The following is a 12,886-nucleotide window of genomic DNA, read 5'->3' as shown; positions in this document are numbered from 1 at the left end:
GACTATGCATCTGCACATAAGCACGGTCTGCTGTTTGATTTGTTGCACAACAGCCTATAGATTGACTGCTTCTATGCTTTGTATTTCAAGTGTTTAAATCATATTTAAATAAGAATTTTGTGCTGTAAAATAGTTTTACTAGTATTTGTTCCATGTTGTTTCCATACCAAGTGAGTGGATGGAATCGTTGATTAGAATTCAACCAGATACAGTATCACGTTCTCAGACTTTGGGCACTGAACACGCATGAAAGTTAGGACAACCCCCGGAGACGCTGCGCTTTTCACAAAACCAACGTCGCACTGTAAGTTGGCGATGGTCTTTATTGCGGCAAAAAACATGAATTCCAGTTTCAAGCTCAAACAGAGGTGAGCAATGCACAGTAAAGATGCAAAACAAATTTGGTTTGGAATAGCATTATTATTTACGGAATGTATTCCAATGTTTTGATTAGCATTATTTATTATGGGGAAAATTCAGCAGCTATCTATGGTATTTTGCAAGCAACCTGTTTTATTAAGGCTGATATGTTTGACGTGTGGATGTCCTCGCCCTCAAAACCTCTCGGCTTCCGACTTCGGAGACCTGGTGTTGGGCCTCCGTGAGGTCTACGCTTGTGGGCAGGGGGCAGCGTCGGCGATGGGCTGGCAGCGGTCTACCACGGCGTTGATCTCCCCGATTTTGACGCCATCATACACCCCGGTGATGGACGTCCACTGGGTTTCTCCGGTGTGGTACGTTCGGCTCAGCCGCGCCTTGAAGGGAATGTCCGCCGTCGTTTTCCTCCCTTCCATCCGGACGGCGCAGGAGAAGTTGGGAGGCACGTCGAGCGCGACGGAGATGGCGTGGCTGACCGACTCGACGAGCGTGGTGCCTTCGGCGAACTGGATGGTCTGCTCCTTGGTGAAGTCCACCCCATTGCCACTGATGATGGGGATTTTGGAAGTGAGGCTCGACTGGGTGCCGTTCCTGGTCGCTCGCCCGATATCCCAGCTTTTCTCGATGGTGCTGGTCTTCTCCAGCAGGACGGTCTTCTGCACGCTGTGGCACTCGTTGTTCGTGACCCTGGAAAACTGCAGAGTCTCGGGCGGGTGGTGGAACAACGCGATCTGGTCGACGCCGTACTCCACGTGGGAGATGTGCTGGCTGTAGGCGTCGGTGTTGATGGCGAGGACCTGGTAGCGCTTGTACCAGTACTCGTACCCTTCCCAGGGCAGGAAGAAGGCTTCGTGCTGGGGGACGACCTTTCCTAAGCCGTACTTGTTTTTCCCGACGTAGATCCCGGCCCTGGCGCAGGTCCGGACGGCGGTGGGAGGGACCGATCCGTAGGATCCCTCCTTCCACTCCAGAAACTCGAAATTGTCCTCGTTTACCAAAACCTCAAACTTGGAGGCAGAGTATTCCTTATCGGCATAGGGATAAAAACAGTAAGGGCCCTTGTTGGCGTTGTAGAAGCCGGCCTCGCAGTTGAATTTGCAGACGTAGTCCAGGCGTGACGCGTAGCCGTTCCAGATGCCCACCGCCCCATTAGGGAGGGAACCGTTCCAGCTGACCCACTTCAGGCTGACGTTGTCTCCAAAGATCGACACGGACTTCTCCCCCTCCTGGGGCACGATCCCGGCGGGGGGTTCCGGCTGCTCTGACGCAGCGCTTGGGGCCAGCGGGGGAACGACATCTGCCAGATGAGGCTTCAGCAGGGGCTCTGAGAAAGGGAAAAGGTGCCTGTTAACTCCCAACCCCACTCGAGGGGTCACTGGGGATGACTAAGAAGGAGAACCTAGAAATACAGATGAGGTATTAGTTCCCGATCTCTCCGCTGGTGTAGCGGAGCTCGTTTGGGCACAGCGACGTCTTCGCCCTCCCTGCGCGTCGCAGGGACCTCAGCCGCCAGGGCTGGGGGGAGCTCTCCTTTAGCTCACTCGGCTGGCTCCCTGTGGCGTCACGCCAGAGACCCGGGTTCGCATCCTAGGTGTTGGGGGATGAACCTGCGGGGTGCAGCAGCGGAGGGCAAGAGACCAGGCGGAACCGCGTCGGTCACGCGGACACGCTGCAAACCGAGGGAATCGGAAATCACGGGCTGCCAAAATAAATCGACTTGACGCTTAAACGGAGCGGGTCTGAAATTCAAAGTGTTTTGCAGAACGGACAGCCTAGTCTGTGTCTCTGAATTATTCCAGTGTGTTTGCGTGTCCTTTTGATGGACTGGTGTACCTTCCCCCCGTGCATCAAGGATTCTGGGATTACTGGGTGTTGATTCACAGCTGTTTGTATCCCTTTCCAATCTAGAGATTGCAATCTAGATGCAGCCATTTCACCCTGCAACTCACTACTGGCAGCTCCACTGAAGCTCAGCAGGTGTGGGCCTGGTCAATACCTGGATGGGAGACCTCCTGGGAAAGCTAAATTTGCTGCTGGAAGAGGTGATAGTGGGGCCAGTGGGGGGCGCCCACCCTGCGGTCTGTGTGGGTCCTAATGCCCTGGTATAGCAGTGGGGACACTATACTGTGAAAAGGCGTCGTCATTTGGATGCCATGTAAAACCGAGGTCCTGACTCTCTGTGGTCGTTAAAAATCCCAGGACGTTTCCCGAAAAGAGTAGGGGTGTTGTCCTAGCCAGATTTCCCATTAGCCCTCACCAATCATGGCCTCCTAATAATCCCCCTCTCTGAACTGGCTCCATCACTCTGCTCTCCTCCCCACTGAGAGCTGGTGTGTGGGGAGCGGACTGGCGCATCATTCAGGTGGGGCTGCACACTGGTGGTGGAGGGGATCCCCGTTAAATGTAAAGCACTTCGATTGGAGTGTCCAGGAAATTTATAAGTGTAAGGAATTATTATTACTACCTATGGATTACAATTCATTTGGAAAACCAACTTTTACTCTTTTAACGGCATTAATGTTAGTCTTTACCTAAAAGAATTAAAAATTACTAATTGGCTTCATTACTCTACTCTCCTCCCCACTGAGAGCTGGTGTGTGGGGAGCGTTCTGGCGCATCATCCAGGTGGGGCTGCACACTGGTGGTGGTAGTGGGATTCCCCAGTACCTGTAAAGCGCTTTGAGTGGAGTGTCCAGAAAAGCGCCATGTAAGTGTAATTATTATTATTAATGTAACCCATGGTAAGTACCACTAGAGGGCAAAAGACCCTGCATGACACAGCGCGCCGCTTCACAGATCCCCTTCCTGCCGCCCGAGAAACGTTTGGTTTCTGCTGTTATTCGTTATCTGAACCCCGTTGGGGGAGATGCAGCGCATACTGTATGCTTATGGTGGTGCGTTTTATTATTGTGCCCAACAGATGAAATAATAAGTACATTACGTGTTAGTATTCAAACGCCGGTTAGTATTAGGTGATTACTAAGGACAAACCACTTTTAAAGAGCCTGGGAATGTATAGGAACATTGCTTACCGCGATCTCTTCTCCCAGCGTTTGTTTCCAGCTTGTTGGCCGTAAGGGGCGTTGAATGAGTGCGAGGTAAAGCGAGGTGGATCACCGCTAAAAGCGCTACCGTAGCTGGCCTCATCTGCAACAGAGAGTAAGAGGGTTTTGTACCGTACTGTGGACAGTCATCCACCCTTTCCTTTTCTGAAAACGCCGCTAAAACCCCGGCTTGCTTTTCCTTCTTCGTCTTTTCGCCGGAACATATATTATATTACCGTTAGTATGAGGTGATACACTAGCTTCAATCTACACCCTATAAAAGCACCAAGTGGACATCCCGAATGAGCATGACGGCGACAGAGCTGTCCGCACTTTTTTAATTCGTACGATGTTCCGCAGATAAAGAAGAAATCTTCAGGGAGTTTTAAAATACATTTTAAAATCATATTCTGCTTATTGAACCACAGCTCATTTAACAGAAGAAAGCCCCCCCCCAGAGCAATAATTCCCGAGAACCGTAAAGATCTTTTTATTTTTTACCTTTCCCAGCTCCTGCTCAAGTGCAAAGATTTCTTCGCCGCTCGGGTCTTATAAACCTCGCTTGATTACGCCCCTCATAAATACTGGCAGCTGGGTTCAAGGCTGGAAGTCAGACCCTGACAGCACAACCTCACCTGGCAGCACAGGAGTGACAGGACCTGTGGGGAAAATACTGTACATTCATACATTTCATGTGGGAAAAAAAAAAAACTTGGTAGTTGAAGTGCTTCTATCTTATTTCTGTTCCTTTTTATCAATCGCGTTTAAAGATGGACAAATGGTGAAGCCACTTTTTAGGAGGCAGTTGTGAACTTGATGAGATTTGTTAATATGAGTCTGGAAGCAACACATCCAGTAGGCTTGTAGGAATCCTATTAGCACCTTTGTAAGAAATTCACCTTTCACCAGACCCACAGAGAGTATTATAAAGGATGTCTTAAACCCACGTCCATTGGCTTATTCCTGTTTTATGATTTTAGCTTACAGATTCTCAAATTCGTATTTTGCCAAGCTGGTTTGATGCAATATTTGACTGAAGAAGTAATAAGAATGGCATTTCTTTCTAAACGTGCAGCTATTCTGAAGGACAGTCCAGTCGTTCTCCCAGCCAGTGGGAATGTTTTTGACTTTGCATAGCCGTGTGGCAAAGCGTGTTGGAGAGGCACAGGCGAAATGCACACGCTAAATTGTTAATCTCAAAAGGTAGAACCTTGAGCTGTTGTTTTATAATGGGTAGCACCCACTGGACCTAGTAATAAGGCATATACTGTATGAGGTCTAGATCTTGGAGCCTGATATCTGTTATCTTTCAGCTGACTTCAACATTGTGAATTCAGTCAAGGCTGGTAATGTGTGTGTGTGTATATATATATAAGACTCTTGGGGAAAACTCCCGGCCTAAACTAGTATCGGAGCATCAGGCATAAGAAATAAAGTGAGGAGGCCATTCTGCTCACGGTTTCTTGAAAGAGGGCAGTGTTTCAACTTTAACAATATGGCTGGGCAGCTTGTTCCAGACTCCCACAAGCCTTTGTGTAAAGAAGTGCTTCCTGTTCTTGGTTTCAAAAGTGCGTCCATGTAGTTTTCTGCTCGGGACTTCCGGTTCGCGTTTTGTCAGTGACCTTGAGGCGGTGGAATGCTGGGAATGGGGTTCCCATGATGCTCGGGTCGGGCTCTGTCTCCCTGATGTCGCTGGCTCAAGGGGGCTTGTTCGGGCAGTCAGCTGCTGGCTCCCAGGAAGGTCAGTGGGAGACCATGCGGTCTTCCTTTCCGTACTGGTAGGAGGCTGTGGAGCTGCATGGCGGCGGTGGTCCCGACAGGTGGGCGTTATTGGGGCCGGAGCATGCTGGGTACATCTGCTGGCTGTTTCAGTCTGAGTACACCCTCCCCTGACTTCAGGTCTGCAATTCCTCTTTCCTGTAATCCTCAGAGTGCCTCAGACTTCCTCCATCTTCTTTGCCTCTGCCCCTATGTGTAGCTTTTTTCCTTCACTAGGCCTTTGAATGGTTGCTGAGCTGACAACCACTCCTCCTTTAATAATACTGTACTTGAAAAGGATCAACCAAATCTTTTAACTGTGTATCACGAGCAGTGCCGAACGTGTAATGTCTGGAAACGTTTGAAAGCACAATGTAAATCCACATCTTTTCAGCAGGCAATGGATTTCTTTATTTTTAATTTTAAAAATTCTGTTTTTGGAGCATAGTATTAATTTTTTCTCAAATATATGAGAGTTTAGTTTTTTTCCATCCATCCATTTATTTTCTAGCTTAAATCATCCAATTCAGGGTTGCAGGGGAGTCTATCCCAGCAAGCAATGGGCACAAAGCAGGGTACAACCTAGACATGATGCCAGTCCATCACAGGGCACAAACACAGCCACCCTCACACCACAGCCAGTTAACCTAGAAGCATATCTTTGGACTGTGGGAGGAATCTGGAAGCTTTTGTTTTTTTTAATTTCTTAATTCCAACCTATACAGCATACGCTGTTTCTGTCTCTGGCTGTATGAAGACACATTTTATTATATATGCTTACTTAAGATTCACCTCTTGGATGTGTTAGCATGAATAATTTTCCTGTAGTTTTGTGAGAATACCGCACTCAAGATGTCTGGGAGTCGTAGTCTTAGGACTTGCTTATGAAAAGAGGTCTCAAGAACAAATAGTTTGCGCATTTGTATAAATGTTGTCGCCAATTACCTAGCAGAAGGAAATGCTGCTCAGAAGGTGAATCTCGTCACATTCAGTGTCTGCCATGAATTTCAGCTGGCAGAGCTAGTATATGTAGGCAAGTAATATGATTAATTTTGAATGACAGTAAGTAACATATACCAGAAAACAATTGTTTTGTTATGTTTTATGTTTGTGTATCTGCTATTTTTCTGGTGAAGTTCGCTCTGAGTAGATCGCTGCAAACTAGCTCTGAAATGTTTCCAATATACTGATGTACAGCACCTCATTATGCTTTCTTTCATAATCATAGTAGTAATAGGGGTAAGGAGGTAATGTGCAAAATGCTGTGAGAATAGTTTAATTTCTTAAACTACAGAGAAATCTAAAGCAAAAAACCACACGCAAACAAAAGGGGGAGTTTCGAGATTTATTGTACAGATCTTTGTTACAATTGATCTAATTCTAATTGAGTTCACCTTTTCGGATCACTTTTCTTATTCTGCCCTTGTTTGTTTTTTTTTCCACCTTGAGTTTCGAATACAGCAGTTGGGTATTATGCCAAACGATTGCGATTCGGGTTCTTGGGAACAGTTGCCTGCTATGAATTCTGGGTAGCATACTTGCGATCCAGTAGAGGGGGCGGGAGAGCATTATCCGGTTTGTGGATCTAAGCAGATGGGCACGGCTGGGCGTCTGCGACGGGCTCACAGCGATCCACCACCGCTCTGAACTCCCCTATCTGCACGCCGTCGTACTTGCCCGAGACGGAAGTCCAGTGTGTCTCTCCGTTGGCGTAGGTCCGGCTCAGCCGGGCGGTAAAGGGAATGTCGGCGGTGATCTTCTTCCCCTCCATTCTCACGGTGCACGAGTGGTTGGGAGGGATGCTGAGCTCCACGGAGACGGCGTGGCTGATGGACTCCACCAGGGTGGTGCCCCGGGAGAACTGGAGGGTCTTCTCGGCGGTGAACTCCACCGAGGCCGTGCCGATGAGCGGGATCTTGGCGCTGATGCTGGAAGCGATGCCGAGGAGCGTGGAGCGTCCGATATTCCAGCTCGTCTCCACTTCGGTGGTCTTTTCAATGCGAACCGTCTTCTTCACCGTCTGGCACTCGTTGTTCGTGACGCTGGACAGCCTGAGGGTCTCGGGCGGGTGGTGGAAGAGCTCGATCTGGTCGACGCCGTACTCCACGTGGGAGATGTGCTGGCTGTAGGCCTCCCTGTTGATGGCGAGGACCTGGTAGCGCTTGTACCAGTACTCGTACCCTTCCCAGGGCAGGAAGAAGGCTTCGTGCTGGGGGACGACCTTTCCTAAGCCGTACTTGTTTTTCCCGACGTAGATCCCGGCCCTGGCGCAGGTCCGGACGGCGGTGGGAGGGACCGATCCGTAGGATCCCTCCTTCCACTCCAGGAACTCGAAATTGTCCTCGTTTACCAAGACCTCAAATTCGGCGGCATAGTACTCTTTCTCGCCGTAGGGGTAGAGACAGTAAGGGCCCTTGTTGGCGTTGTAGAAGCCGGCCTCGCAGCTGTACTTGCAGACGTAGTCCAGGCGTGACGCGTAGCCGTTCCAGATGCCCACCGCCCCATTAGGGAGGGAACCGTTCCAGCTGACCCACTTCAGGCTGACGTTGTCTCCGAAGATCGACACGGACTTCTCCCCCTCCTGGGGCACGAGCCCGGCGGGGTTTTCTGGGTGACCCACCGGATCGTCGGTGGCAGGAGGAGGCTCTACGTCCTCCAGGTTAGGATTCAGGAAGGGCTCTGCAAGAGGAAAACGTGTACACCTTCTTTATGATGTATATCTTGGTTTTCAGTGGAGAAATACAGGTAATACAGTAGTGCCGGTTGGCTCTAGTCTACTGCAAAGAGGAATAGGGCAAGGTCTAAAAATCACAGGCTTGCTGTAAGGGTGGCTGAGTGTTAATGCTCAATAGAATTTATAAGTGAGAAGTGAGAAATCATCCTTTTTTCTTACTTTTCTCTCCTCTTCCCTCTGGTACGCGTTATAGGAGCATAAAGGCATGAACCTCCTGATTCAGAGACAGTTTCTTCCCACGGGCTGTCAGATTACTGACTGTTTGTCTGACTTGCTTTTTAGGTTTTATGTTATTTAACTTTTGTTGCTGCTGCTGCTGTTCCCCGTTTATGTTTTGGTGACCCCTTAATGTCTTCGCCTCAGAGCGTACACGCAAATAAGCGTTTCATTGCTTGTGCCAAGAAGCAAAAAAAAAAAAAGTGAGCAAGCAATGTGAGCTCCTACAGGTTTTAGGAAAGGCCATGCAGAAAGTCTCTTGAGAGGGGTCTGCTTTATAGCTTTGTGAAATGGTTTAAACTGATTAATACCCAAATTACATCTGTCTCACATAATGATGAGCCCTAATAAGGGTATCACTGCCATCCATGGCTGCTAAATATTAATAGACATTCCTAATGTTGTGATGTATGCTTTCTCTTAAAGATACCATAGACCTGTGAGGTAGAATAACACGCTATATATAGATTTGCATTAAGTGCTCACTAAAACCAATTAATCTGTCATTTTTCTCTGAATTTGCCTTTTATAATCTTCAGTTTTTAATTTTAGAAAATAAAACAAAAGGATCTGCAAAATTAGAAATGTTCTATACCACATTCCAGCCCATCTAGTAAAAGCTCCGTGATCAGTAAGGAATTGTACCGTTTACCTTTCTTGGCTTGTACAGTCTTCTCCACTATCTCCTTCAGATTTTGGGGCACGTTGGGATCTGACTGGAGGCATGTTACACTCCCTTGCAGGAGAGCAAGGACAATTAAAACCCTCAGCTTCATCTGGAAGGAACAGTCAGGAGAGATGGCAAAGAATTATCAGGATTTATCAGTGATAATTAATGTCAGATCTACAAAGAGAAAAGACAGGCATGGCTGCAAGTGGTAGAAAAGCAGAGACAAAATGCGATGTCATTTTCAGTACGAATGCGCGGTGCTTTGAGCTATATTTAACGAGGAACTAATCTGATCCCCCTTTGTCACAGCACACCTCTTTAAAATAACTAGACTTGCATAACCTTTTGTTTCTTGAAACAGAATATGTTTCGCAAGTCATCAAAAGCAGAGAAAACCTTCAGTTTGGTAAGGGTTTTGAACAATTCATGGCTTTTGCCGACCGAGGACAGACTCCATGTGAGGACGAGACACGTAAGAATGAAGTCCTCTTACCTTGACAGCTCCGCTTCTAGTGCGGAAACTTTCACTCTTCCCCCAGCTTATATATCTAATTTATTGCAGCTCATAAATCACAGGGGGGCATGCTTTCTTTTTAACTAGAAACCCCGGCGTGTGTCAGACACGCAGGAGATGATAGAAAATGTTACTTTCGCGACCAGCTCTTTTAACTTTGGGCTTTGCTTTCTGTGTGGTCAGTTCTAAAACGTAAGAGGAACAGTTGTCAGGGAGGGTTGTAACCAGTTTTTAACTGGTTTAGCCAAACTGGGGTTAAAGAGGGGAGGACAGCGACGATCTCTGTCAAACACGCCCCACGTTTCCTCCACACGCGTTGAATCCACGTTGTCTGTAGTGAGGCTTCTCGCAGTGTAGCATATCAGCAATGTCTCTTACCTTGTGGACAAGGCCAAGCCTCTGTTTCCGTGGAAAAAAAAAAAACGATACTGTACCAGCAGTTCCTTTTCTGCGCGCTCTGTTTAGTGGGCTCCACGCCACGATCATCTTATTACTTCCATTCCTTACTGTGTGTTCTGTGTCATTTTAGGGATTTTATTTTTGTTCGCCAGGCAGAAGTGTAATCATGCGAGATTTGTCATTCTCGGAGACAGTGTCATGGCTAGAACACAGCATTTAAAAAGGACAGACCATGCTAAATCCATGACCTATTCTGTTTTTTTTTTAAATACTGACTTCTTAACTCGGATGGCTGGCCGGCCCACACAAGCAGTTGCCCAGAAAAGTGGCTTGAATTATTGACAGAGAGAGAGAGAGAGAGCTGAATATACCCGGAGGAAATGAAGGATTCTGGAGTGCTTGCTCTGGTCTTGAAAGTTTCCCGAAGGAAGCTTTACTGGAAGAGTGATTCGGTAAAACGAGCCCTTATCTGTGTGTGTGCAATAAAGGTGAAAAATCACCTTACAAGTGAAAAAACGCATACAAGTGGGAAACTACTTAGGAATATTCACATGATATGATCTGTTCCTTTCAAGCTTCATTCAATTCAAACTATAAATTAAACTGTGTACATCTTGCAGTAAATCAGGTGGCTCTGACTCAATTACACATTGATGAAATACATAGGAATCTTTAGGTTGAGTTCTTTGGGTTTAGGTTGTGCACAAAATGCCATTGAACTTTTTTGGCTGTTTTCAAGGACAGAAAAGGCTCCCTTTTTCCACAAGGTGTGCTGTGTGTGCCTGTTCATGAGCTGATTTATACGCTGCATTTAAAAATGGATCTTGCTCTGCTCATAAACCAGAGCTGCCATTAAACCAAGGATATAGATTTGAGTCAAACATTCTGGTAAATCATTACACTGTTATCATCCTGAAATTGTTGATGATTATTGATCACCATAGATTTATTGCACTCTCACTATTGATAATGCATTCTGTGTCCCCATTGTACTTTGAAAGTTTTATCCAAGCATTTAATAAATTTAGCTTCACTATTCATCAATTTGTTTTTTTAGTCTTAACAATGAATATGAGTATTTTTTGTGCAACTGTCACATTAATAGGGCATACAGTGCATGTCTAAATAGTTTTTAGTTTGAAATAGCACGAAAGACTAAAGCAGCAAACATTATGCATTGATTCCTGGTTTCTCTATATTTGTATGTACACGTAGTTGATCAGCTGGAAACTTTGCATGAGCCTTTTGCATTTTACCATCTGTGGGTGCAATTTCACATTAAACCTGCCTGGGTGGTGCATGAAACACATGAACATAACCGAGAATATTTTAGATATATTTTCCAGGATTTTTAGCCTCCTTTGGCTTATTTTATTTGTGCAACAAACGCCTACATTTCCATCTGCAACAGTGTGAAATTACAGACCATTTGAGGTGCTCTAAAAAGAAAGGTAAGGTACTGCACTCTGAAGGTCATATTTCTTGATTAGCTCTCAAAGACAAGTTCTTTTTTTATCGGGAAGATAAAAATGTACAAAGTAGTGGAATCGGCACAGGCAGTTGATCTATGGGGGATCATTATCTGATCTGCAGGTTGAAATGAATGTTATCAGGAACTAAACTTTGTACATGTCTCTCTCCTCGTCACTTCAATTGTATTACACGATTAAAAAAAAATAAGGGCAGATGTTGGTCATTAAAGAATTTTGTATGGGATATTTGGGACTTTGGGATTCTGAAGGAACTCCTGCTTCCTGGGTTAGTTTCTTATGTTTTGGGCAAACTAAGTCTCAATTACATTAGGCTTGGTGGCATTTCTGACAGTGTTTCTGACCTAAAAAAATAAATATTGAAAAGCAACCAGAATAACAGGCAAATCTGCTTTTATCCCAGCTGTACTATACTCAAAAAAGACATTAGCCTCTCTGTGATCGATTGCACTCATGATGCTTTTAAGTTAAAGCTTGGTTTATGTTGTTCCTCGACATTATATTAGTTTATATACAGTTGTGTGCAAACGTTTGTGGTGCCAAATTATGTTTTGTTGATTTTCTAAGCGAACAGGACGTCTGCAGCGAACAAACTTAAACTCTGCATATTTCTGCAGATTTTAATGCACAGTTACTATTGCTGAATTTAACAGATTGAAAAATATAAAACCGTAACTGTGGCATTTGCAAACGTTTGGGCGCCCTATCAGTCAGTACTTAGTAACGTCTCCTGTGGCAGGAATCACAGCCTCCAAACGTTTCTTGCAGCCAGCTAGCAGTCTTTCTTTTCTAGTCATCGCCTGACTTAGATTAAAGCCTAACGAGTCAATTACGTTCGGAGATCTTCCCAAAAAAAAAAAAACACTAGTGGATCAACTGGATCCATTGTACCAAACTTTTGCACATGCCACATTTACCTTTTTATTTTTTTCAGGCTGTTAAATTCAGCAAATAAAGAGGAACTGTGCATTACAAGTTGCAGAAATATGTCTTATTAAGTTTAAGGTTGTTCGCTGCAGAGGTTGTGTTCACTTCCCTTCATTTAGAAAATCAACAAAACATGCAATTTGGCCAGGGGCGCCTGAGCTTTTGCATACAACTGTAGCTCAGTTAAAGTCAAAACAGGCAAACTGTGCATCACCTAGTTCTGCTGTTATTACTACCACTTGCAACAATACCTTGGGTTTATATCACATCCTACAGAAGGAGCATTCAAGGCAGTTAATATAACTGGCTCCTGTTCTCACATTGAGATTCAGTGAAAAGTAGTGCATTCCTTGAGGCTCTTTATCTTTATACATTGTGGGCAAAGCTTGAAAATAAAACCTAAGTAATTTATAATTGGAACAGATAAACATAAACTCTTTAATTGTACACAGGCTTCTGTGATTGCAGCTGTTTTACACTTAAAGAAATGTAGTTGTCAGTGCTTTTAAGCACTTGAAGACTTTGAAAATGTCTAATAAACAAGCAGGTTACCCAATTTTACATTTCCACACCGTGAATGTTAAGGTTAGGTAATTCCACATAGGCTGGGTCAATACTCTGACCCTAACTGGTCCTCGCAGACTGAAGTTGTAAGAAGGAGTTTCTTCGCTGAATGAAAGTTTTGTGTTTGGTAGTACGGCATCGCCCTCTAGTGTTAGGAATGGTTTTAAAAGTTTCCAAATTATTTTGAAATCG

At 45.4% G+C, this 12,886-nt stretch overlaps 3 protein-coding genes across 4 annotated transcripts in view; 1 reads left to right on the top strand and 2 right to left on the bottom strand.

The window, feature by feature from the left end:
* Positions 1-303: 303 nt before the first annotated feature.
* LOC138224993 (natterin-3-like) lies at positions 304-3,990 on the bottom strand. Its single transcript, XM_069183433.1, has 3 exons — positions 3,924-3,990; positions 3,411-3,525; positions 304-1,702 (listed from the first exon to the last, which is right to left on the bottom strand). Exons 2-3 carry the CDS (start codon positions 3,523-3,525, stop codon positions 609-611), a joined length of 1,209 nt encoding a protein of 402 aa, XP_069039534.1. The 5' UTR covers positions 3,924-3,990; the 3' UTR covers positions 304-608.
* Positions 3,991-6,518: 2,528 nt separating this feature from the next.
* LOC138224955 (natterin-3-like) lies at positions 6,519-9,936 on the bottom strand. Of its 2 annotated transcripts, none has more exons than XM_069183297.1 (3): positions 9,693-9,936; positions 8,783-8,906; positions 6,519-7,859 (listed from the first exon to the last, which is right to left on the bottom strand). In XM_069183297.1, the coding sequence occupies exons 1-3, from the start codon at positions 9,798-9,800 to the stop codon at positions 6,766-6,768; spliced, it is 1,326 nt and encodes a 441-aa protein (XP_069039398.1). In that variant the 5' UTR covers positions 9,801-9,936; the 3' UTR covers positions 6,519-6,765. The 2 variants fall into 2 exon arrangements, with proteins under 2 accessions (XP_069039398.1, XP_069039399.1); XM_069183298.1 differs by lacking the exon at positions 9,693-9,936 and adding an exon at positions 9,294-9,519.
* A 1,141-nt stretch (positions 9,937-11,077) lies between these two features.
* Positions 11,078-12,886, top strand: part of sardh (sarcosine dehydrogenase) — a 135,138-nt gene continuing 133,329 nt past the window's right edge. Inside the window, exon 1 of the mRNA XM_069183264.1 lies at positions 11,078-11,164. The gene's annotated coding sequence lies outside the window, so the exon portion shown is untranslated. The remainder of the gene's footprint in view (positions 11,165-12,886) is intronic.

Source organism: Lepisosteus oculatus, chromosome 24 (genome assembly GCF_040954835.1).
Source record: "Lepisosteus oculatus isolate fLepOcu1 chromosome 24, fLepOcu1.hap2, whole genome shotgun sequence".
NCBI lineage: Eukaryota > Metazoa > Chordata > Actinopteri > Semionotiformes > Lepisosteidae > Lepisosteus > Lepisosteus oculatus.
The sequence above is the reverse complement of the archived record's forward strand: the minus strand, read 5'-3'. Positions and strand labels throughout refer to the sequence as shown.

Excerpts from the sequence above, each read along its gene's own strand:
- LOC138224993 (XM_069183433.1), bottom strand. The coding sequence starts at position 3,525 with ATGAGGCCAGCTACGGTAGCGCTTTTAGCGGTGATCCACCTCGCTTTA. Across the intron at positions 1,703-3,410 it reads CGCTGGGAGAAGAGATCGCG|AGCCCCTGCTGAAGCCTCAT; the intron begins GTAAGCAATGTT and ends TCCCTTTCTCAG.
- LOC138224955 (XM_069183297.1), bottom strand. The coding sequence starts at position 9,800 with ATGATCGTGGCGTGGAGCCCACTAAACAGAGCGCGCAGAAAAGGAACT. Across the intron at positions 8,907-9,692 it reads GGCTTGGCCTTGTCCACAAG|ATGAAGCTGAGGGTTTTAAT; the intron begins GTAAGAGACATT and ends TGTTCCTTCCAG. Across the intron at positions 7,860-8,782 it reads GACTGTACAAGCCAAGAAAG|AGCCCTTCCTGAATCCTAAC; the intron begins GTAAACGGTACA and ends TTCCTCTTGCAG.